This window comes from Loxodonta africana, chromosome 9 (assembly GCF_030014295.1).
Source record: "Loxodonta africana isolate mLoxAfr1 chromosome 9, mLoxAfr1.hap2, whole genome shotgun sequence".
NCBI lineage: Eukaryota > Metazoa > Chordata > Mammalia > Proboscidea > Elephantidae > Loxodonta > Loxodonta africana.
This window is the reverse complement of record NC_087350.1, coordinates 60,744,213-60,770,476: the sequence shown is the minus strand read 5'-3', so window position 1 is coordinate 60,770,476 and position 26,264 is coordinate 60,744,213. Positions and strand designations below refer to the sequence as shown.

Sequence of the window (26,264 nt, the reverse complement as noted above, 5' to 3'; positions counted from 1 at the left end):
AGTCAGAGAGGAGAGGATTGGCCCAAAGTTGCACAGAGTTAAAGCATGAACCCAAGTCTCCTGACTTCAAGCCACTGCTTTTTCTCCTCCACTAGGCACTAGGCCACCTCCTGTTCATGAGTCATTCTCTGACCTGTATCACAGGATATCTCTAGGTCACACATTCCTTCCTGTGTGTTGGTTAGTGACTCCCTGTGGCATATTCTCAGGGCACTAAACACTGCAGTCTTTGAGAACACTCATTCTCCCAAACTTCAGCTAGGAACAGAAAAACCAAGGCAACATGCTGTAGCTATTGCTTTCTTCCATTTCATTGGATCAGTTCAGCATTTCGGGTAAAGGAGATTTGGGTTACCTGGGAACCCATTCTGCTGAGTAGCAGTCTAGGCAGCCAGTGTGACAGCGGAATTTGATCCTTCCCTTGACTCAGCACTGAGGCCTAAGAGACCCTCACCTGTCAGGCTCTGAGCCCTGCCAATGATGATTATCGCCTTTGCCCTTGCAGGTGCCCCTCATGTCTTTCTTTTCTCCTTACCTTAGAACTAATAGTTTGTCTCTTATCTGGGGCTGAAAAGTATGCTTAGAAGAGATACAAATGCTGGGACCAGAGAGAAGCTATCAACATGGAGTGTCGAGAGATAGCCAGGATAGAGAATAGATTTTGTGGTCCCTAAGCCCTCTGCCCTCTGCCCCAAGTTGTGTGCCCAAAGTGGTCATTGTTATCAAAGCTTCGCTGAGTGCATAGTCCTGGCCCTATTCTAGGTTCCAGGGATACAATAATTTTGGTTCAGGTGAAAATAGTAACTAAGTCTTCCCTGCGTCATCTTGTTCCTCATTCATCCCATCCAGCTATCCGTACAACATTTTACTAAACAAACATTTACTAGATAAGATTTACTAGATAAATGTTTGTTGAATCAAATTACCTGCATTTTGCTAGGAAATGTAGGATACAGAAATGAATGACACACACTCCCTGTCAATGAAGAACTCATGGTAAAGGAGGTAGACAATTAAAGAGAGAGTTCTAAAATGATGTACCAAGAACTATAATCAAAAGCAAGTACAAGAGGCTGTAGAAACACAAAGCAGCCTAGGTTACAAGTAAAGAAATTAAGAAGAAGTCTTTTTGGAAGGGTTGGTTTTTGAGCTAAATCTTGAAGGATGAGCTGTTTATCTTGATACATTACTGGCAGAAGGAGCAGCATGAAAAATACCAGAGCTGGGAGAAATCTCTAAGTAGCAAAGCTTTTCACATGCTGCTTCCTCTGCCTAGAAAGTCTCCCACCTCCATCCCCATCTAATTAACTCATCTTTATGATTTCAGCTCAAATGTCATTTCCTTAGGGGCACCTTCACTGAGCTCCCGGACTAAATCAAATCCTCCTACTCTATATTCTAATAGCATCATGTACTTCTCCTTCATAACTCTTATCAGATTTGAAATTGGCCAATTGCGTATATGATTATTTAATTAAACCCCGTAAGGCCTAGGAGAGTAATGGCTATATATTAACTTACTATTGTACCATTTTGCTTAAAACAATGTCTAACACATAGTAGGCATTCAATAACTAGGGTTGAGTGGAGGATGGATGGATGGATGGACGGACGAATGGATGGATGGGCATGGCTACCTATGGATGAAAAGGGTATTTATGGAAGAGTAGCCAAAGATAAGAGAAGATTTTTTTCAGAGGCCAAACCTTAGCTGAGATTTGGAAGACCAGAACCCATGTTTTCTAAAACCCTGCCAACTTCCTTTTTCACTATGCCTATACAATCATATTCCATTTCAAAAACATCACTGCAGGCCAAAATTGGTGCTGGGGAGACAAAGATGAACCAGACATTGCCCATGTCATTGAACTAGCTGCAGATACACAAGCAGATCATAGAATACAGTGTGCTAAGTGCTAGAATGGGGAAATACAAGTACCAAGGGAGTCACAGAGAATCCCGGACTTTCCCTCAAGATATCTCTGGGTTTAGATCAGTAATGGCTTGACTTCATCATCTTTTCCTCACCTTTTGAGCATCTTTGGAAAGGACCATGGGGAAGAAAAATAAATCAGCCTGGAGTAGTGAAGAAAACAAGATGGAGTCAATGTAGATTTTAATCACTACACTGACTCTGCCAGTGTGATCTTGGCTAAGCCCCTTTCTTTCTCTGAGCCTCAAGGTCTTCATCTGTGAAGTGGAAATAGCAATGTTTGCCTCACATGTTGTTTGCAGAATTAAAAAAGCAAGCAAACAAACAAAAAGGTAAAGCATGTGACACTGACTTCATCTGTATTCCTCTCCCAGAGGAAAAGGGGCCTACACAGACCATGGTGCCAAATTCCTGGGACTTGTTATGTTTTGTCTATATCATTCTTGGGAAGTTTACATCCAGCTTCCTAATATATTTGCATATAGTTTATTATAAATTATGTTTTTTAATTACGTACCAGGTAAAATAAGGAAAGGGGAGCTTGAGAAGTTTCTTATTATTTCTTCAAGTAAAATGAACACTACTTCAGGAAGGTGTAACTGGTCTCTCTGTGGCTTTGCATACCCCAGTATCTCCTAGAGCAATCACGCTCTGGTTGGGAATAATTTGGCTAGTTAAGATCTTTATAACTATCAGAAGTTAAGTGATAACTTTTCCAAGAGGGTGTTGATATTTGAAGCCAGGTGGTCTGACTGTTGAAGTTTGTGAGAAGAAGAGAGACATTTGAAAGCCTATGGAGGCCTAGATGAAGTGCTGGGGCCAGCTCCCCTCATTCTAGAATGCTAATAAGACCTCACTTCCTTCCTGCCTTGCCCCTCCTTTATAGCCCTTCATGGGAGACAATTACTGTGATGCCATCAACAACCGGGCCTTCTGCAACTATGATGGTGGGGACTGCTGTGCCACCACAGTGAAGACCAAAAAGGTAGGCCAGTGTCCCCCTTGCCCACTGCGTCCTCCATGCTTCCCCAGTTCACTGGGGCCAGGGTAACCCCTATATGTTGGAAGAGTCCTTGTTGTTCAGGTTGTGTTGGTACTCTACCTTCAAGCTTTATTTTATTCTTTATTCTTTTAGACAGTAGTTGAGTTAATATTATGTGCTAGGCTCTAAATGAGGTGTGAGAGACTTATGGGTGATATATGTTGATGTGGCCCCTTGCCTGCAAAGCTTAGAGTCAGCTATAAAAGCAGACAATTAGAAGAGTAATGAGTACTTTGAGAAGCAAAGGACTCAGTGCTGTGGAGTCCTTGGGGAGGGGCTGTGTTATATCTGAGGGGTTGGAGAAGACTCTTCAGAGGGAGTGACATCAACACTGAAATTTGAAGAAGGAGGTGAAGGGGCAGGAAGGTGGCCAGGCAAAGAGTGTTTGGGGCAGGAGAATGGCATGTAAAATCCTAGAGAGAACACAAATTTTTAGAGTAGGACTTAAGTCTAGGGGAAGAGAGAAGAGAGGGCATTCCCAACAAGGTCAGTCATGACCTTAAAGCTTTTTACAGTATCGTTTCTTTACACCTGTAGAATTGGGGGAGGGGGTCTTGGTTGTGAACAAAGTCACTCACGACCTTCAAACTTTTTCTAATGTTCTTTTTTTTCACAGCTGTAAAATTAGTGGGAGGCGTCTTGGTTGTGATTTTCATCCTTCATGTACTGGGGTACACATAGAAGTGATTTACGTGTTTATAGTAAAAATGGATGATACCATTGAGATGAACATCAACCACTCAGAGAAGAGTGGCCACTTTCACTTCCCTGACAGGAGCTGGGACCTGAGTTTGAGGTTCTTGCTGAGAGATGGAAAAGAGGTGGTAGACCTGGGCAATCCAAGTGAAGAATGGTTCTTGTGATCAGTGGGTTGACAGGAAACTATGTCTGTATTTTTATAGTCATCAACAGTCTAAGTGAAAAGATCATTTGATTTCAAAGATCATTTGATCAAATCTCTCATTTTAAAGAAGAGGGAACTAAGTTCCAGAGACAGGAATGGACAAAGAATCATAGTCAGTCATAGCAGAAGAGTGCTCTGTGATGATGTGGTCTCAACTTTTAGTTTTATTAATGGGGGAACTGACCAAGACCTAGAAAGGAGGAACAATGTGTCCAAGGTGGCACAGTGAGTGATGGAGAGAAGCAGAGCAAGATTCCTGGCTTCCAATCCAAGTACCTTTATACTACAGCATCCTAGAGAGAGCTGGTTCCTTAAAAAAAGATACTCTGATCTCACTTATATGAAATACCTAGAGTAGGCAATGTATAGAGATTAAAGTTTAATAGTGGTTACCAGAGGCAGGAGTGCAGAGAGGCCAAGTCATTGTTTAGGAAGTATTGAGTTTCTGTTTATGGCTATGGAAAATTTGGCAACAAATATTGGTGATAGCTGGACAACATGATTGATGTAATTGGTGTCACTGATTGCATGCATGAAAAATGTTGAATTGGCAAATATAATGAGGTATATATATATATATTTACACCTAAACTGTTCTTACTGTTGTAAAATATAGATACATTTTTGCAACAATAAAAAAAAGAAATAAATAACATTAAAAAAAATACTCTGTAATACAGAATGAATAGGGTATGACCCAAGGAACACACTCAAAGAAGAGGACGGTTGCTGCATCTTTTGATTGTATAATGATACTATTGTTCTCTGAGGTTGGTCAGTCTTGTATGGGCAACATTTTCAGTATGCCTACCTTTTCTGTTTTTTTAATAGGTCACTAAAGGCATAAAGAAAAAAAAAATTTTTTTTTAAAGGCATACCCTTTCTGCTCAAGAAAAAGAGAATGAAATTTATTTTCTGCTAATGGATTTTATTATTTTTCCCAATTACGAAACAACACACATTTTTGAAAAATCCAAAGTAGAAGAAAACAAAAGAATTCACTGATTGACTTATCACCCCAAGATAACCACTGTTTTCCTTTTGGTGTCTTATTCTGTGTATAAGTGTGTGGGTAGCCGTGTCTTTGTATATATCATTTCATTTTTATTTACTGCACATCCAGTTTTAGATATTGTGTTTTGTTTAGTTTTTTTCACTTTGTTTTGTGTTGTTAAGGTGCTGTTGAGTTGGTTCTGACTCACAGCGACCCTAGGTACAACAGAACAAAACACTGCCCAGTCTTGCGCCATCCTCACAATCATTGCTGCGTTTGAGCCCATTGTCGCAGCCACTATGTCGATCCATCGCATTGAGGGTCTTCCCCTTTTTTTCTGACCCTTACTTTACCAAGCACGATGTCCTTCTCCAGGACTGGTCTCTCCTAGTAACACGTCCAAAATACAAAATACGTGAGATAAAGTCTCACCATCCTTGCTTCTAAGGAGCATTCTGTCTGTACTTCTTCCAAGATTTGTTCTTTCTTCTGGTGCTTCACGATATAGTCAATATTCTTTGCCAACACCGTAATTCAAGTGTGTCAATTCTTCTTCAGTCTTTGTTTTTCATTGTCCAGCTTTTGCATACATATGAGCTAATTGAAAACATGGCTTGGGTCAGGCACACCTTACTCCTCAAAGTGACATTTTTGCTTTTCGATACTTTAAAAAGGTCTTTTGCAGCACATTTGCCCAGTGCAATATGGCATTTGATTTCTTGACTGCTGCTTCCATGGGCGATGATTGTGGATCCAAGTAAAATGAAATCCTTCACAACTTCAATCTTTTCTCCATTTATCGTGATGTTGCTTATTGGTCCAGTTGTGAGTATTTTTGTTTTCTTTATGCTCAGGTGTAATCTATACTGACGACTTTAGTCTTTGATCATCATCAGTGAGTACTTCAAGTCCTCTTCACTTTCAGCAAGCAAAGTTGTGTCCTCTGCATATGGCAGATTGTTAATGAGTCTTCTTCTAATCCTGATGCTGTGTTCTTCATATAGTCCAGTTTTTGGATTATTTGCTCAGCATATAGATTGAATAAGTATGGTGAAAGGATACAACCCTGACACACACCTTTCTTGACTTTAAACCACACAGCATCCCCTTGTTGTGTTTGGATGACTGCCTCTTGGTCTATATACAGGTTCCTCATGAGCACAATTATATGTTCTGGAATTCCCATTCTTTGCAATGTTATCCATAATCTGTTATGACCCACACAGTTGGATGCCTTTGCATAGTCAGTAAAACACAGGTAAACATCTTTATTCTGTGCTTTCAACCAGAATCCATCTGACATCAGCAATGACATCCCTAGTTCCATGTCCTCTTCTGAATCTGGCTTGAATTTTCTGGCAGTTCCTTGTTGGTGTACTGCTGCAACTGCTTTTGAATGATCTTCAGCAAAATTTTACTTTCAGGTGATATTAATGATATTGTTTGATAATTTCCACATTCTGTTGGAACACCTTTCTTTGGAATGGGCACAAATATGGATCTCTTCCATTTGGTAGGCCAGGTAGCTGTCTTCCAAATTTCTTGGCATAGATGAGTAAGTGCTTCCAGTGTTCCATCTGTTTGTTGAAACATCTCAGTTGGTATTCTGTCATTTCCTGGAGCCTTGTTTTTCACCAATGCCTTCAGTATAGCTTGGACTTCTTCCTTCAATACCATTGGTATTGATCATATGCTACCTCCTGAAATGGTTGAATGTCAACCAATTCTTTTTGACTCTGTGTGTTCCTTTCATCTTCTTTTGATGCTCCCCGTGTCACTCAATATTTTGCCCATGTGCTGTTGTTGTTACGTGCTGCTGAGTTGATTCTGACTCCTAGCGACTTTATAGAAAAGAGTAGAACTGCCCCACAGGGTTTCCAAACAGTGGCTGGTGGATTTGAACTGCCGACCTTTTGGTTAACAGCCGAACTCTTAACCACTGCACCACCAAGGCTCCACTTTAGATCTTGAAATGCTCTTTTTGACAATGACTGTGACGCTGTTCCCCTTAAATTTGTCACTCCCAGCATAGTATGCCGTATGATTTTCTAATTCAAAATGGCCAATGCCAGTACATTTCAGCTCACTAATGCCTAGGATATTGATCTTCAAGCATTTCATTTCATTTTTGACAACCTCCAATTTTCCTAGATTCATACTTCTCACATTCCAATTATTAATGGATGTTTACAGCTGTTTCTTCTCATTTTGAGTCATGCAAACGAATGTCCTAAAAGCTTTACTCCATCTGTATCATTGAGGTTGACTCTACTTTGAGGAGGCAGCTCTTCCCCAGTTGTCTTTTGCGTGCCTTTCAACCAGAGGGGCTCATCTTCTGGCACCATATCAGACAATGTTCTGCTGCTATTCATGAGGTTTTCATGGGCCAATTTTTTTAGTAGTAGCTCGCCAGGTCTTTCTTCCAAGTTCGTCTTAGTTTGGAAGCTCCACTGAAACCTGCCCACCATGGGTGACCTTGCTAGCATTTGAAATACTGGTGGCATAGCTCCCAGCATCACAGCCGTATATATGCAAGCCACCACAGTATGACAAACTGATGTGAGTGGTAGTTTGGTCACTTAGCACAGGAAATTGTATGCATAAGAATTATCTGATATTAGCATAAACTTCTCAGTTGTGTTTCTTGCTGTGTTATTGTTTATTATATGGTTATGATGTGTGATAACTTATGTAACTACCCACCCCTTCCTTTTATTTTTTAACTTTTGGGTTATTTCAGTTTCTCACAATTATAAATAATGATGCTCATGAGCATCTTTGCACATAAATACTTTTATAGTTCTACTTATTCCTTCACAATTGATTCTTAAAATTGAAATGACTACGATAAAATGTTTTTAAGGCCTTTGATACCTATTGCCAAATTAATAGAGTTTACACTAGTATCAATTTCACTACATTTGATTCAGCCATTTTCAAAAGTGAATGGACAATGAAGTTTGTGTTTTAAATAGAAGTTTGTGTAGCATTACGACACTTCCTTTATTCATCTGACACCATTGGCTGGAGAAAGTGCAGCTTTGATTAAAAGAATTTTCCTACTTACTACAAGTTGTGTAGTAAAATATAACAAATAAAGCTGATTTATTGGGAAACATTTTTAAATGGATCCTTATTTCCTCAGAGTATATGGTAGGATATGAAGTCATGAGACTGAGTTTCAGGTGCAGACTCCAAATTATTATACAGCCACATGAGTGTGTGTGTATATATACGAATACATTATTTATTATTTTTTTAAGAATACCCAGTCATCATTTTGATTCCCTGTTCCTGTACTGGTCTCATTTGCAGCAATTTCAGACTCCAGAGCCTTGAAGTGAATGCTGACTCTTCACTAGGGGACCCAGAGTTAGTTCTTCTCTAGTTCTGAATATGCTTTCAAGTTATTGTTTTTTTAATTTTATTTTTCACCCATATTGTAAATGCAGTATTGGCTTTGAGTATTAAGGGATTCCCTTCTCCCGCTTTCTATTACTGTTCTTCCTTCTGGCTGAGCCTGTAGAATGTAGGTGACCAAGTTTCCATCATCCAGTGAGAGGCATATTCATTGAGCATCTCTGCATGCCCAGCATTAGGTCAGGCTGTGCGCACAACGCTATGTCCAGACAGACACGGTGCCCCCCTTGTGGAACTTGTAGTCTATGAGGGAGCCTGATATGCAGCAATGAGGCTAAAATCATACATTTAATTACCTTTGAGGAAAGGCAATGAAGGAGGCATGCAGGATCTTATGGAGAATGGTGTACGGAGCAGCGAAGGCTTCCCTGAGGAACTTGAGGACTAAAGAATGTGTAGGAGTTTTCCTTGTGAAGGTGAACAGTGGCTGGGGCAGAGTGGAGCGAGGCTGTTACAACTACCTGTGAAGTACAAATTAAAGACCCTAAAGGCCTCTCGAAGGAGCCCTGCTAGCACAGTGATTAAAGTGCATGGCTGCTAACTGAAAGCTTGGTGGTTCAAACCCACCAACCACCCCACAGGAGAAAGATGTGGCAGTCTGCTTTTGTAAAGATTACAGCCTTAGAAATCCTATGGGGCAGTTCTAGTCTGTTCTATAGGGTCACTATGAGTCAGAATTGATTCGATGACAATGGGCTTTAAAGGCCTCTCATGGGGCAGGTATGGGTTTGGCATAGTTCTTTCAGTTGTCCAAAAGTGTTTGGGAATTTCCTCAGATTGGAGATTGTTGGAAGTCTGACTTTTGGATAAAAGTGTCTCAGGTAATTTTTTTGAATAAGAAAAATGTCTCAAAATAAAGTCACATTTCCTACAATTTAAATTTCCCAGTTTAACTTCTAAATAAACTCCAACTTCTTGAAACTTTTCTACTCTCTCTTGTACACATTCAACTATTCCATGTAGTAGACTGGTTTATAGGAGGTGCTAGATGGAGAAGACAGACAATAACACAAGATACCAGTAAATGAACTGCTGCATATGTCAGACACTGTACCAGACACATGGACTCCATTTTCTTATTTAATCCTCATGTCAACCTTGACAAGCCCCTAGTATTATCCCTCTTGGACAGGTGAACAAATTAGCGCTCAGAGGACTCATCTGAGTTTACTTAGCTAATGCGCAAAACCCGCATTTGAACCCAGTTCTGTCTGGCTGGAGAGCCCAGCTCTTTCTCCTACATGGGGCTGAGTCTCAGAAGAGGAAAACATTTGGGAGATAGGACCTTGTCCTCAGCACACCTGAGCATGACCCTCCCAGTTCTGGTTGGAAACATTTCACTGTGAACCCAGACTGCCAGGGAACCGTGGGTGTGGAACCCCTCTCCTTGACAAAGGTGAAAGCAGCTTTTTAATGCAGCAAAGACAGCTGATGAAGTTCCTAGCCTTGCGAGTCATCCCTGACATCCCAGTTGGCCCAGACAGCAGATTCCCCTGGGCATACACAGGGCAGAAGAAAGGCTTGGTTTCTGTCTAGAGTTTCAGTAGTAGGAAGCCTCTAGGGGTAGAAAGGGGGCTGGAGGCTTCCTTCCTCTCATGCTCCTGCCCTTATCTGATGGACCTGTTTAGCTCCCACTAGTAGCCTTGGCCTCACTCCCATATCATGGAAAATTCTCTGCCCCTAAGCAGTGGATCCCAGGCTGGCACTCAGAAACTCACCCATACTGCATATTTGCTTAAAACATCTTCCTAAACTCCATTATTTAAGTACTTTCTATGTGCTGGGCTGTGGGCTGGGATCTCTGGGCATATTATCAATATCATTTAGACCCCAGAACCACACAACAGAGTAAAAAATTGAGGCTAGGAGAGGTGGAATCGTTTGTGCAAGATGAGCCAGCTGTGTGGGATTTAGGAGTTCCTGACTCCAAACAATAATAGTAGCTAATATTTATTGAGAGTTTACTCTTTGCCAAGCATCGTGTTAACTGCTTTTGCATGTGTCATTTCATTTGCTCCGTCATAGCTGTTTTCTTTTATCTTCATTTTATAGGTGATGAAATTGAGGCTCAAAAGGGTAAAGTCACACAGCCAATAAGTGATAGAGCTGAGATGCAAACGTAGTGAGTCTAAACCACAGAGCACCTGGCTCTAACCACTGCTCTGAACACCTTGTTCCAGTGGGCTTCTCTCTTGGCCAAGTATCTTGCCCTTCCCTTGGTAGATGGGCTGCTTGCTTTGTAGACCTCCTGGAATGGGGTCCTGGGTATGAACTTCAGGCCCAGGGCAAGCTCACAGCACCTTCTCCCAGACTTCCTTCTTGCCAACTCTCCACCTAAATCCCTTTCCAGTCCCCAGGGCTGGGGCCTCTGAATCCCTTGGCCCAAAGTAAGATCTGTCTGCTCCTTCCATTCTCCCTCTCCTTGTTTGTCTGTACAGACATCAGCTGTTCCGCACATCTGCCTCATGAGGTGACCTGTGCCCAGCTGGCAGACAAGAGCAAGACAGTGCAGGAAACTCTGTCTGACAGGGGTGTCCAGTTTCCCACCAGACACCTGTCTGCAGGGTGAGGCAGACAGGAAGGGGCAGGACTCAGCTTCTCAGGATGTCAGTTTATTATTTTCCTGTTGGATCCTTGAGGAGCCTCGAATACAGAGCAGATTTACAGAACAGTTCCTCTAAGAGTTTCTCTTCATAACCAAAAAAAAAAAACACTTTATAATTGGAATCATTCTAAGCAAGCATGTGTTAAGGATGTGAGGGAGGAAGGGGTAACAACTTTAACATATTCAACATACCAAGGCTTTCTAAGGTGTGGTGGCCTGGAACGCTAGTTATAGCTGTATTTTAGGCAGCTGCCAAGAGACTGATTCTGGAAGATGTCTGGGTTGTTGGGGTGAGACCCAGCTCTGCGACTTATTAGCTCTGTGACCTTAGGCAGGCCAGACTCACCTTGGGTTTTATCTCTCGGTATTTGTATTAGCTCATGTCTAAGGACTCTCCACATGGTTTTCTGAGTGAGGTGGTTATTGAGCAGGAATTTGAAGGCTAGCTAGAGCTAAGACTAGTAGAGAATGAGAAGAGGTTAATCCCAGTAACATGCAACAAAGGATGACACACCCAATTGCTGACCCTAAGCGTAGGGTTGCCATATTTATTTGCTAAATCTGGCAACCCTACCTAAGTGAGAACATGTTTTCTTAGGAATGGACTTTCAATATGACATGTAGCCCATTGATCTGAGGAGGCTAGTGTTTATATAAGATACGTGAAGACAATCAAAGTCATTGAAAGGAGAGCAACCTTCTTAATGGAGTGGACCGTGGCCTACATTGACAAAGAGTTGGTTGGTGGCTTATAGAGCTGGGGATGTGCACCAATGTCTTTTCTAAACCCAGCAGCCAGAATGGTCTTCTTAAAACAAGTCAGATCATATCAGACCTCTATGCACAGTCCTGTAGTGCCCCCCCACTTTACTCAGAGTAAAAACCAAAGTCATTCCAATGGCCCAGAAGTCCCTACATGCTCTTCTGGCCCCCATTACCTCCCTGACTTCATCCACCACTATTCAGTCTCTCGCTTACTCAGCTCTGGCCACTCTGAACTCCCTGCTGTTCGTTGAACAGGCCAAGCATCCTTTTATTTTACAGCCGTTGTCAATGGCTGTTCCCTTAGCCTGGAGCACTCATCTCCATTTATCCAATGGTTCCTTGACTTACCTCCTCCAAGTCTGCTCAATTGTCATGCTTCTGATGAGCCCCACACTGACCAACCACGCTACATGACCTCCAGTACTGCCACATCCATTTGTCTTGTTTTCCACTTTTTTCTTCCTTCCATAGCGCTTATGACCTTGACATATGCTATAAGATGTATTTATTATTTATTACCACCACTTTCACTTTGCTAGAATACAGATTTCATGAGGGCAAGAACATGTGTCTGTTTTGGTCACTGATGTATCCCAAGTTCCAAATTACCTCACTGTTGCCAGTCCCATAGTAAGTGCTCAGTTAATATTTGTTGAATGAGTATGTGTAGGGTACCACCTGCTGTGTGAAGATACCGTGCCAGGTCATGAGCAAGGTGCATTTGGTCCCAGCCACACTGAGTTCTTGTCATGTAGACTAGTGGCTGGACATTTAGAGTATAGTAACTGCTGATGGGGACACAGCAAGTGAGGAGGGACAAGGAGGCTGCCCAGAGAAGGCAGCTTCAAAGGTGAGATCTGAAAAGTACAGTAGGTCTTATCCAGGTTAAAGGAATAGAGGGAAGACCTAGGTGAGGATGTGAAGGAGAAGAGTGTTTCTGGCAGAGGGCACAGTCTTTGCAAAGGCCCAGACATAAGGGAGAATATTAGAGAAACTGTAATTCCCTGAGTATAGCTGGGACACAGTGCAAGGGGAGAAGGGCCAGAGATGAACCTGGAGGGATGAGCAGGACCCGGGACTTGAAGGCTTTTATAAGCCCAGCCAGAGGACAATGGGAGCACTAAAGAGTTCTAAATACTTCTAAAGGAGTAGAAGGCTTTGTGGAAGAGATAATGAATGCAGTGAACATGAAGGATGAGTAAGACATCACAAGCAGGTGGTTAAGCAGACTAGACTAACTCCTCCTTGTCCAGAAATCACTGACTTCTGGAATGTTATAATTCCTCCCATTTGGGGTACAGCCCTGACTTTTTCTTGGGAATGAAATAGACCCTTATTTTAATTTAGTCCTATCGAGGTTGCTATGAGTTGGAATCGATCCTTTGGCAACGGGTTTGGGTTTCGGTTTTATGAGGCGTCAGACCCTTCTAGCCAAAAAAGTTATCATCACCATCACCTTTGCCAGCATCATCACCACCAACATTATCACCACTTCATCAACACCAGCATTGTTATCGCTAATACCGTCATCATCGTCACCACTTATTGAGCACATACAGATGCCACGTGCTGTGCTAAGTTGCTTTGCCTGAATTTTATATTTTACCTAAAATATTTCTATGTGGTAGGACTGTTATTAGCCCCTTTTTAGAGATAGAGAAACTAATGCTGAAAAAGAGACATTGCCTGATATCATACACAATCAATAACAGAACAAGGATTCAAACCCAAGTCTCCTCATCTAGTCCAGTGATTTTCTCTACATAACCACTTCATCTACATTTAAACAAGCCTCTGTATTCATTGATTTACTCCATGCCCTGTACCAGGCACTGTATCTGGCTCTGCCCCCAAAGAGCTTGTCATACTTGACATTACACTTTTATCTACTTCATCTCATTAAATCTTTCTATCAACACTGACAAGACCCTGAGACTCCATTCATTTACATACTGTACATGGTAATTGTGACAGAGACCTTATGGCCTGTAGAGCCTTAAATATGTACTATCTGACCCTGGTGGCGTAGTGGTTAAGAGCTATAGCTGCTAACCAAAAGGTCAGCAGCTTGAATCCACCAGGTGCTCCTTGGAAACCCTATGGGGCAGTCCTATTCTGTCCTATAGGGTTGCTATAAGTCAGAATCAATTCCATGGCAACGGGTTTGACTTTTGGTTGGAGCTTTTCAGGAAAAGATTGCTGACCCCTGCTTTATTATCTTGCTACTCAAGATGTGGTCCAGTGGCCGTCCATACCACTCCTGAGCTGTTTAATGATGGAGAATCTCAGATTCTGCCTGATTATTGTCATTTAGAAAATGCACGCTCTCCATCCTTTCCCTCTTGAGTATATTTCCTAAGACATAGTATTTTGGTTTGTGTATGTGTACAATTGAGTGCATGAGCCTTATCAATCACAACTTTGAGTAATCATTATCTAAATATCCACAGTTGATTAAAAAATATTATGAGGTAGAAATGCAGTATTAAATGTGCAATTTAGAGATTCTTGAAATGTTATCTTAATAAGGTTTCAAAATAATTTTATAAGGAAAAATTATAAAAGACTTTACAATTTTGTGGGTGTCCTGGCTAATGCATCCACTCAGGTTATCTTGGCTTTTATTTGTGTTTAATTAGGTTATTTTATGACTCTGTAGAGCTAGAATACGGAGTACTGGTAGTGCACTGGTTAAATGCTGGGCTGCTAACTGAAAGGTTGGCCATTCAAACCTACCCAGCAACTTCACGGAAGACAGGCCTGATAATCTGTTTCCATAAAGATTATAACCAAGAAAACCCTATGGGGAAGTTCTACTGTCACACAGGGTCTCTATAAGTTGGAATCAGCCTGATGGCACGGAACAGCAACAACAGCAATACAGAGCTAGAAGGAGTCCCTGGGTGGTGCAAATGGCTAACACTCTTAGGTGCTACCCATGGGGTTGGCAGTTCAAGTCTGCCCAGCTGTGCCTGGAGGGAGAGGCATGGCCATCTACTTCCAAAGGATCAGTCAACGAAGACCCAGTGGGACACAGTACTGCCCTGGCATGCATGAGGTCACCATGAGTTGAGGTAGACTCAGTGGAAACTAGAAATAGAGCTAGAAGTTCACTTGTAGAATACTGATAGTAATGCAAATAATTCCTGTCCATAGAAATAGAAATTGTGTCCAGTAGAGTGCAATTTATTATCAACCTGGGCCTACTGACCAGCTTTGCATTCATTTATAAGTTCGTTATTAGACTATAAAGCCTAATATTTTGAGATCTTTTTTGAACTGGCTGTGATATCTTACTTCATGGATTCTCTCATTATTAAGTAAAATCTTTGACATATTAAAAAAGAAAAAAGACCCTGAGACTCAGAGGGTGAAATGACTTGCCCAAAGTCCCACACCACAGCCGGAAAGGAGCAAAGCCTTTCTGACCATCGGCATATGATGCCTCTTGTTTCTCCCTCTACATGCTTTCTGCTTGTTACCTCCCTGTAGTGTCTGAGTCAGAATCCAGCCCTGTCTGTCTCCCAGTCCCAGACAAGACCTGCAGCCAAGGCCTTGTGGTGCATTTGCCTGGGCTGCATTCCTGAGCTTCTCACACATGTGGATGGAGGTGTTAGCCTGGACAGCTTACCCAGAGGGAGAAACCTCCATGCCGGAGCACTGTTTCCAGCCCAGAAAGAAAGGGGAGAGAGTCCTGGCCTTTAGTCATTGGCCAGGGTTTGTTGACAGAACACCAGAGTGGGTGGCCAAGCCATTTATGGGGCATCCTAGCCACATGGTGCTAGGAATCCCCAAATGTAAACTGGCCACCACAACGTTCATGCTGTGGGTGGTAGGTTTTCTTGGGAGGCCGTCTGGGACAGAAGGTGGGAAGCAGCATGGGGAATCAGGGAGGCTGCACAGTGAATCAGGGAATCTGATAATCAAGCTCAGAACACTCACGATATTGGGGTGTGACTCCTCTCTTCATGCCTCAGTTTCTTCCTCTCTGAATAGGGGACCCTGACTCTTGCTCTGCCTGCCTCCTGGGGGATGGTAGCTATGAGTGGTTGCAAACATGTATGCAGATCCCAGGCCACTTGCCAGCCCTATGACTCACCTCCTTGCATCTTAGTTTCCTCTAAGATATAGTATTGGGTTGCTGGTAGGCATGAGTGAGAAAATGTACATTGAGTTTATCTCAGTGCCAGACACATAATAAGGTAATAAAGGATAAAAAAGACCAGTACTGGCTATTAAAAAGACAAAGCAGTCAGACTCACCAAGTTGGGAAGAAAGTGTCTTTTTCTTACTCTTACTTGCTGAAGGGCTCTCAGTCTTTGGAGATGGATCTGAAATCCTTTATTCTCTACTTATCTACTAGTAGTGAGGTCTGAGACAAGTTTATTTTGTTTTAAACATTAAGAGGCCTCTATTTTCTTATCTGCAAAATAGGTGAGTAATAACGATAGCCTCACAAGGTTGTGTGGTGTCAATGAGCTGTTATATGGAAATCATCTGGCTCAGGTAAGGCCATCATGAAGTGTTAGCATTTATGGAAAAGTGGTGTTTACTACTGTGAATTTGTATGAAAAGGCTTCATAGAGGTCTATTCCAGGTCAGTCCAAGGAACACCTGGGAAAGTGGATGGAGCTGGTGATCTCCACCCATCTCTTCCTAGCTTTAGGCCCTTGATCAGCAGAAAAACTTGTGACTAGAGGAGACCTCAATATAGTCTCAGCATGGGCAGTTTTCAAGGAGGTGAGACAGAGGGTGGAAGGAGGGAACAAGACATTGTGCATCTCTTCTGTGCCAGGCGCTGTGTGAGCTGGTTTATAGATGACATTATGTTATTGATTCCTCTCTAGAATCCTGAGAGGTCTTTAGGAAGACCACGTATTACAGAAGGGAGGCTAAGGTTCACAGGGCTCTAGGGACTTGCCCAAAGTCATGTAGTTCCTTTGTGAAGCCCACAAGTGATCCCGGGCATGCCTGCTTCCCAAATTCCTAGTGAGAGCTCAGTCAATGCAGCTGCTATTACAGACATGCTGACACTGCCTGGGCCAACCTGGGAAGAGAAGAGTGGTCACACCAAGCCAGCATAGCCAGAGTAACCAGATTGGTCTGAGGAGCTAACTGGTGGCAGAGTTCTGACAGCTGATGGTTTCAAAGAAGCTGATGGAACTAGGGAAGACAGAAAGGGAAACAAGCAAGACAGAGTTTATAGGGGGAAATCTTCATTTGTAATTTCTTCCTAGACAAGGCATTGCCTTCTGCCTCTCAGACTGAGAGGAATGTTCAGCCAAATGAGAACTTAGAGACTGTTAAGATCAGCTCTAAAGGCACAGATGGGAAAACCGAAGCCCAGAGAAGGGAAGTACCTTGCGCAAAATCAGGTAGCAAGTCCAAGAACTCAGCGCTAGGATGCTGTGTTCAACAACAGACATGGTCACGGCCCAGCCTGAGCTGACAATGAACTGAAGAAGACATCAAGCAATTCAGGACAAGAAGAGGGTAAAGATAGGATGCTGTGATGTGGAGCAAAGGTGATGATGCCATCTTTGGATGGATCAGTGAGGGAGGAGGTGATGCTTGAGGTGAGACCTGAGGAGGAAAGGGAGCGCCAGTGGAAGGGCACTTCAGGCAGAGGAACAATAACGGCCAAAGATGTAAAAGCAGGAAAACACTTGGAGCATTTGAAGAACAAAATTTTGTTGTTGTTGTTAAAAAGCCACAGAGAGTGAGGGGGAAAGGAGAACTAGGTGAGCTCTAAAACGTATGTGGAGGTCAGATCTCGCAAGGTCTTGAGCTTGTGGTAAGGCTTTGGATTTTATTCCAAGGGGTAAAATGTGCTAAATTGCTATCTGTGCAAGGTGTAGCAGGAAATATAGAGACACATCAGATGTAAGACGGTCCCTAATGGGTCTCAGAGCCCAATGGGAAAGTGTTACAGAGAGAATGGTAGAGCAGACATTAGAGGTAACTGGATCACTTTAATTCTAATTAGAATGTGGGCAAGGGCAGGAGAAGGGGAGAGATAAAGTGATGGGTGAGTTGGGGACAGGGGGACAGAAAGGTTGCCCAAGCCTGGGAAGGTGGGAGAGAAGGGACAGTAGGCAGGAGAGGTGTCCCAGTTGGTGAAATGTGAGTCAGTGAAAAATTGAGATTCAGCACACAAGCATTCAGCATTGAGTATGTCCTAGATGTTAGCCCATGTGTTAGGGGCTTTTGTGTGTTTCTTCTTGTTTGGTTTTCACATCATATGAAATACAATATATATATATATATTTTAATCTCCATTTCGTAGATGTAGAAACTGAGGGTCATGGCGGTGAAGGCATTTTCCCAAAGTAACTCAGCAAGTATGAGGCAAGTGAGAATCTCAACCCAGGCCCTTAGACTCTTGAGACACTACTCTTCCCAGTCTTCCTCAGTTGCTTGGATTTGGACTTGGCACTGCCTTCAGTTTCACCCTTAAACTGGAAGGTTTTCTCTCTATGTCTCTTCCAATTCTAACATTTTGTGCTTCTCTTGTAGGCAAAGAGGTTGTGGGAGAATATTGTCAATGGAGGCCGCAGAAAGTAAATGTCTGACCAGGGAACAGCACGTAGTTGTAGACAGAGAAGCACTGCATGGCAGAAGAAAATGCTTACTCCAGCCTCCCACCCCAAAAAACTCCAGCCTCAAGCACCTATTAATATAATTTGATAGAGTAACAAAGGTGTGCTAACCATGAGTACGAAGGAAGAGACCCTCAGAGAGAGATGGAAAAAAGAATAGAAATGTATTTATTCTATGGCTGAGGCCCTGGGGAAATGACAATGAACAAGACCAATATGGTCCCTGCCTCATTAGCTATAGAATTGGTGGGAAGATTGACAAACAAAAAAAAAAGTGGAGGTTAGGTAGATAGACAGACAGACAGATACAGGCATGCAAACATGCATAGATATAATTTAGCACTTAGCATATCTCAAGCACTGTATAATAAAATGAATTATCCCACTTATCCCTTATCACAACCTCAGAAAATTGGGCACTATCATCATTCCCATTTAATGGATGAGTCAACTGAGGCTCAAACAAATTGTCACATGCCCAGCGTCACAGCTCAAGCAGGTGAGAGAGCTGGGACTTAAATCTTCCTGATGTTCAATCCCACATTTTAAATTATTGCGAAATTACTGCAAAGAGGGAGGGAGGGAGGAACGGAAGGAGGAAAGACAAAGAGGCAGAGAGAAACAAGAGTTAGATAACAGAGAATGAGGCCATAAGTGCCTGAGAGTGAACGAGGGAGACAAAGATGCTCTCTGAGACTGTGAGCACTTGGAGACCCTGCCTGCCCAGGCAGGAGGTGAATGAGGTCATTAAATCCATCTGCGCAGATGGGGACCCTCTGGGGAAAGTTGTATGCAAATGTCATGATGCAATGAGGTGAAATTGACTTGCTTTAGTGCAGGCTGGGGCTCAAGCAGGGACTGCACTCTGCTCTTTGGAAGGAGAGATCATCTGGTGCATGGGGAAGACACTTGCTCTGCTGAACTCTTCCTATCAGCTTCTAGAAAGGAAAACTGGCCCAAGGTCACAGAGCATGTAAAGGGATGGACTGGGAACTGGAACTCCGATCTCTCACTTTTTCTTAATGTTAAAATCTGCTTCTGAGGGCTTTCAGCCACATTTTGTGCAAAGCCTGTATGTGAAATATTCCCTGCTCAAAATTTCAGGCCCCTAGATTTTTTTTTTTTTTTTTTATAAGGTAATCCCAGTTTACCAGAGACATGCTTTTGCTGCTTTCATCATTGCCTACCAAAGTCAAATTGCCAATATACAATTAAGGAGGGCTGGTGGTACAACGGAAACCCTGGGGGCATAGTGGTTAAGTGCTACGGCTGCTAACCAGAAGGTCAGCAGTTCGAATCTACCAGGTGCTCCTTGGAAACTCTATGGGGCAGTTGTACTCTGTCCTACAGGGTCGCTATGACTCAGAATCGACTCGATGGCCCTGGTTTTTTTTTTACTGTGGTACAACAGCTAAGCGCCCGGCTGCTAATCAAAAGGTTGGTAGTTTGAACCAGAGCTTTGCATTTCTAACAAGTTCCCAGGAAGTTATGCCTAAGAATCACCTATAACTTCCTGGGAACTTGTTAGAAATGCAAATCTCAGCAGGGGTTGGAACCGAAGGAATGAATGTGTTCTAAGCCCTGGTTTGAACCCACCCAGCAGCTCCACAGGAGAAAGACCTGATAATTTGCTCCTGTAAAGGTTACAGCCTAGAAAACCCTGTGGGGCAGTCCTACTCTGTCATATGGGGTCACTATGAGTCAAAAATTAACTCCATGGCACCTAACAACAAGAACGACATGTAAAGAGTTAGGGTTTTTTTTTTTTTTCCCCAGATACTTTTATACTCTTTGTGGCACTTGATTATCACGGTAGTCTTATAAGTTGTATTTTCCACTGTACAATTATATTAACCAGCTTTGGTTTAGTACATTCCAATTTTTTGTTCATGATTTTATCCAACCCTTATATTTGTTTCACAGTGCAGGCTGGGCTTTATCATACCATTTAACAGATAGGAACCTGAGGCTCAAAGAAAAGTAGCTTGTCCTACTTTAAATACCAGAATTTTCACTTACTACTTTGGGTTTTTTACTTTGGGCAAATGATTGCCCCTTTCTGAGCCTCGGAAACCCTGGTGGCGTAGTGGTTAAGTGCTACGGCTGCTAACCAAGAGGTTGGCAGTTTGAGTCTGCCAGGCGCTCCTTGGAAACTCTATGGGGCAGTTCTACTCTGTCCTATGGGGTCGCTATGAGTCGGAATCGACTCGACAGCAGTAGGTTTGGTGGGTTGGTTTTTTCTGAGCCTCAGTTTCCCCATCTGTAAAAGGGCACCTATCTTACAGAGTTCTCAAAAGGATTCAGTGTTTTCCTGTTTGGAAAATACTTAGAACATTGCCTGGTCCAAGTACCCTCACCCTCCTAGCCTCAAAGGAACTGCTATGATGACAACCATGATGGTTTTGATATAAGTTATCACAAAGCTAGCAAGAAGCAGAACTACAACTTGAACTTGAATCTTCTGCTTCTCAAATCCAGTGATTTTCCCCTGCACTGGACTACCTCTCTGAAAATTATTGCCTCAGACTCAAACCACCTGTGCTCACAGCTTCTCTTTTTCTCTCTCAGGTCACCCCCTTCCCTATGTCCTGTGACCTACAAGGTGACTGTGCTTGTCGGGACCCCCAGGCCCAAGAACACAGCCGGAAAGACCTCCGGGGATACAGCCATGGCTAAGGAAGGACAAGGAGTTGTCCAAGCATTCCCAACGCCAGGACCTGCATCCCTTTGGTATTGATTTCACAGTCAGCTGCTCAATGGAATGGCCTCTCCACACCAGGGATCCTTAGCACCCAACCGGTCTGCCTTTAATTTCACCCAGGAAGGACTCACAGTGAGGCAGATGAACCAAGTCTTGCCATGTTCAATGATGGAATGGAATCCCATCCCAAAGTCTTAGAGGGACTGCAAATACAACATGCAGTCACAGAGCCTCCTAAAATTCTAAGCATTTGTCACACGACCACAGCAAGGAACCTGTTCTGTAGCTAGGAGTGTGCACATCTGTGGTTAGAACACATGCATGCATACACACCCATACAAACATTTGTATAAGGGCAGTTTTGGAGACTGAGCAGAGAGGGACTGGAACAAAAACCAGTCTTTCCTTTCCCAAGCTCTTACCCAATACTGTCCTTGGGGGAAAGAGGTTGCAGAAACTGCAAGCGTTAAGATGCCAAGATAGCTCGCACCCTGAGGCTTGGAATATGTAGGGCATGCACACTTGTGCAGTCTTTTGGGATTGGAAACTAAATGGTCTCTGGCCACCTACTTTCTAGGAAACTAGGATCCAGGAAGAGGTAAAGAATCCAAGGTATGCAAAGTCCCCCAATTCTTCCTCTGCCATAGGGATTTTACCCCAACTCCCAGGTTCGAGGCCAAGCTGGAAAAGGCTTAGGATTGGAATGTCAAGGTGTTATACCAGCCCCCTGCTTGAGGCTTGAGGTCATATTATCCCTCCAGAACCCGTCTGTTCTCTGAATCTTGCCCTGGGACCACATTTGCTGCTACTTTTCCTGCTGCTCTATCCTATACATTGAGTATCCCAAGATGGTAGGACTAGGTTAGGAAAAACCCCACACAACCAAAAAGTCTGCCTTAAAAGTGACCCACATTCTTCCACAGCTCCTCACCTCTTAGTCTTTCTGTAAAAGAAAAACCCTCATTGGCCCATGTGGTGAGAACTTAAGTCCCCTATGGGTGGCTTCTTATCCTGGAAGGGAGTTGAGGGACTTAAGATGCTGGAACCCTCACTGAGAACCCAGAATGTCTAAGCCAGTGTTCAATTTTGTAATCAAGAAGAACAGTGTTAAATTCCTACAATGTTGGAGCCATCTAGAGACTGTTGGAATTGTAGGGATTCTTAGGTTATTATTCTTATCCCAGCTTTCCTAGCCCACCAGGCTAGAGTAGGCTTCAGTCCTGAGGACCTCACTGTTGCCCTGAGTAAGTCAAATTCAGTCAAATTCTGGAGATAGAGGATTGTCTTGGATACAATCAGTCTAGATTGTGGCCTAGAGGGCCATCAGAGGGAAGTCAAAGACTTCACAGCCTCAGTCTCCAACAACCCATCATGGTCATTGTGTTTTTCATACAGTCTTTCTGCTATCACTATTCCCGTCCACACCTGTGACTGGGTGACCCTTCCTTCTCTCCCATGTTTAGCCTCCAGAAGTTAAGAGGAAATTAGTCAAATGTACATGGAAGCCCCCAGTTCTTTTGGAACCCCTTTGCCTTGGTGGCATACTGGTTAAGAGCTAAAGCATGCTACAGCTGCTAACCAAAAGGTCAGCAATTCAAATCCACGAGGCACTCCTTGGAAACCCTATGGGGCAGTTCTACTCTGTCCTATAGAGTCGCTATGAGTAGGAATCAACTCAATGGCACTGGGTTTTTGGGTTGCCTCTTTTCAGTAGCCCTGTGGCATAGAGGTTAAGAACTCGGCTGCTAACCAAAAGGTTGGCAGTTCAAATCCACTGTTCGATCCTTGGAAACCCTATGAGGCAGTTCTACTTTGTTCTTTGGGGTTGCTATGAGTCAGAACTGGCTCAACAGCAATGGGTTTTTTGTCTCTTTCTAGCCAGTTTCCTGTCTACTCCCTTTGAGTTAATATTGGAAGAGATTAATACAGAATGAGTTGGAGAGAATGGTTAAATCTGCCATACTTTCTGAAACCTAGAGCTGGGAAAGTGAAGAGATGAGATGGTCTAAACTAGATGTATCACGTAAGGATTGCTGTAAATCAAATCATTTCAAGTCTGAATGAAGACAAACAACAAAAAAAAACGCAATCTAGCATAGGAATGAGAATGATCAGGCACGTATGTTGCTCCTCCTTATTCCTGCATCCAAAGCAGACATTGTTCATCAGTCATGGCCCTTTATACTGTGGGGTCCAAAAATAACTTAAGAAACCTTCTTCTTATATCACACTCAATAGCAATTACATGTTTATCAACAACACTTGAAAAGACATCTATTGGCCATATCAGGGTGTTTTTCACACAGATGCCCACAGACAAGGAAGCAGTGTTTAGGTAGTGGACATGGCTTGTACCTTATTACAAAGTCTGAGACTGGGTTCCAGAATGGAGAGGCTGCCACCACTGTTAAGGCCAGGATCAAATCCTTTATGTTTCCTCCTTACAAATCTATATCTCATTTATTTTCAAGATTTCTTTTCTGTGATTACCAGGACCAATTCCTAGCAAAAATAAATAATAATAATATTTGAATCATGACCCCATGTTGGCACCTCTCTCCAGTGTCTTAGAACTCTTGCCAACTCTCAAAGCCCCTCTCTTGTCCTAGTCAGATTATCAACGTGTCTCCTCTGTAGTGTTAGCTGAGAAAGTTTGAGCTAAAAAAAGATGGCAGTGTCAGCCCTCTGAGTGGTTTAATTACACCAATAAGTAATGCAAAAAGCTTTGAAGACCCAAAGATTACATCACAAAAGGTGGGGTTGCAGGAACCACAGAAGAACCTCACAGCCTTCCCTGAAATCAGTCCTCATCCTCTTTCTTCATTCACTCTCACCCTGGTCCATCCCCACACTCCCCCAGCTCAGTGATCTTTCCTGGAGTCTGACTTCTATCTTCAGACTCACAGATTGAGTTAAGTACTTCTAAGTAAAGACCCACCCAGTCTCCTGACCATCATTCAAACCTATTAACCACAAATTGATGTTTGCCAAGGATATTAGGCAAGAGGGACTACTTGATTCATGGCTAGCCCCATGCCGACATGGAAGATGTAATTAATAGGTCCGTATCAAACTTCAGTGGAGGAAAGTCAGCTCTATTCGTGCAATGCACTGATTCCCAGTTTTGGTTTCTTTTCTGGGAATAAACTTATTGTCGCATCCCTTCAATCACCTTCAGTTTAGGACATTAGAGTACTCACAAGGAGGCAGCACTGAAGTTCAGGGGCCCTAAACACTTGGGATTCTGGGTCTGAAGAAGTATTAGCCCACTAGCAGCAAGAAAGAAAACATAAGATGGACAGTCCTCTAAACTCCGTCTTGGGAAGCATTTCCAAGCCAAACCCTAACTGCCTGCCCAGAGGACTTGTATTATCCCCAGTTCTGTGCCAACAACCTTTTAAGGGAAAACAGTCCTTGGGAAGTTAATTTTAGTGGATAAATTGGGGTGTTAAGGGGGGAGAGATCACCCATCATAAATAATAGGACTTTGAAGATGGAAGGTACCAGCTGCTACTCCTGGCTTCAGCATATTAAGTCGCTGCCTAGACAGTTCTCTTGGTCTTATTCCCACCTTGGCCAATGCTTAAATGCTGTTTGTTGAAAATAATCCTAAGAGACAGACTTTAGCTACCTCCCTTCCATGTTCGATTTAACTTGGTTTTAACTGTCAATTTGTTATAGGTCTTACCTGTGTTTTAAAAAAGGAAAAGAAAGGAAGGAAATGGAAAGGTGAGGAAAGAAAAGAAAGGAAGGAAACCATAAAGTCAAGTTATAAGTTTTGAGAGTTGTTTTTTTTTTTTTCTGGAACTACTTCAAGTGGGAAAATAAAATGAATAAATTGATAGTGACAAAGCTGTACAGATAGAGATCAATAGAAGACAAGGAGATAAAATGGAAATAAAAATGCATGATTAAAAACTAAGAGAAAAAGAAAACTATTTTTGTGTTTCCTAAAGGAACTTGTTCATCCTACGGACTGAGTAGGTAGATGGAATCATAAAGATTTCCCTAGGAGACATAGAGTGGGATTTTATAATGCTGCCATTTTCTGTACATCGTAGTAGGTCCAGGAAATAAGTCATTTTCTCCCTTGATATGTTGTGGTTGGGGGAGTGTTTTTGTTGATTTGTTTGTTGGCAATCAGTGGTAGTAGGGATTGGGAGGGCTTGATGTTGGTTTTACCAAATATTAAGGGGACATAGCATATCGTCGTGCTTTTCACATTATAAAATGTTTGTATTTACCAGTATAACACTGGGCTTTATAAAGACTGCACTCAGAATCACACTGCACAGTCCAGTTGCCTAAAAAGCTGCTACATGACCAGACAGGTAATTCCAGTGGGTTTTGAGAAAATAAAATAGACCATACCAAACCAAATAACAAACAAAAACATGAAAACTAAATAGTAAACAAATCAAAGACTGTACTTTTAACTTATTAAAATGTTGCCAAATTGTTACCAACAGTTTGATTTTTTAAAGAAATAAATAATAGCCAAGAGAGGAATGATGTCCCTCGATTAACAGAACCTAGAATTCTTGATTCCAAGCAGCAATTTATTTGCTCAGTGATCTTGAACAAGTCATCACATTGCCTCTCCATTTGCCCCCGTTTCTCTAGCTACAAAATGGGGATAATAATACTTACCTACCTCACAGTGGGAGGGCAAGGGATTGTGAGGTCCTGAGGTTTTAAATGGGCTATGGCAATCTGCAAGAGCCAAGGCTTGACACAAAGTCCATGGATTATTTTTCAAGAACACACAGGCCCATTGACCATTTAAGAAAGAGAGGGAGTGCTTGTTTGCTATCTGAAGTAATAAAGCTGGAGCTCCTGGGTTATCCTCCACCTTAAGAGAGAGGCCTGTGTTTGGGAATATTTCATGTTTTTGGTAAATTGGAATTTGTTCTTTCCCTTGTTTTGGCCTTGACCAGTTCTATAATTTCATTAAAGGACAATTACTCCCCACAGTGTAAAAGTCAGCTTACTGTTGTCTACTGGAGACTTCAGATCATTTCTACCTGTACAAAGGAAGGGAGTCCCTAAAATCCCTACTTCAGCAAACACTTCACTTCTCAGACTTAAAATGCCACATTGAGTGTTCCATTCAAAGAATAGGTACCCATCCAGATGGGAAATTCTGAGTGCAGACAACTCGGGGCTTCTTAAACTACACACCAGCAGTCAGTGAGGAGAATTCTGAACAATTATTGAGTTGCTTTCTTGGGTCTCTATAATCAATAACCTGTCTGCAGATACCTATCTATATAAAGATATTATATATATAAATATAAATTT

The 26,264-nt window shown here is 42.5% G+C and overlaps 1 protein-coding gene across 1 annotated transcript in view; it reads left to right on the top strand.

Annotated features, from left to right (window-relative positions):
* PAPPA (pappalysin 1) overlaps positions 1 to 24,794 on the top strand; it is a 279,318-nt gene extending 254,524 nt beyond the window's left edge. The window contains exons 21-22 of the mRNA XM_064291557.1: positions 2,820 to 2,918; positions 20,831 to 24,794. Coding sequence (XP_064147627.1) covers positions 2,820 to 2,918; positions 20,831 to 20,938 — 207 coding nt within the window. The 3' untranslated portion in view covers positions 20,939 to 24,794. The remainder of the gene's footprint in view (positions 1 to 2,819; positions 2,919 to 20,830) is intronic.
* The last annotated feature ends 1,470 nt before the right edge of the window (positions 24,795 to 26,264 follow it).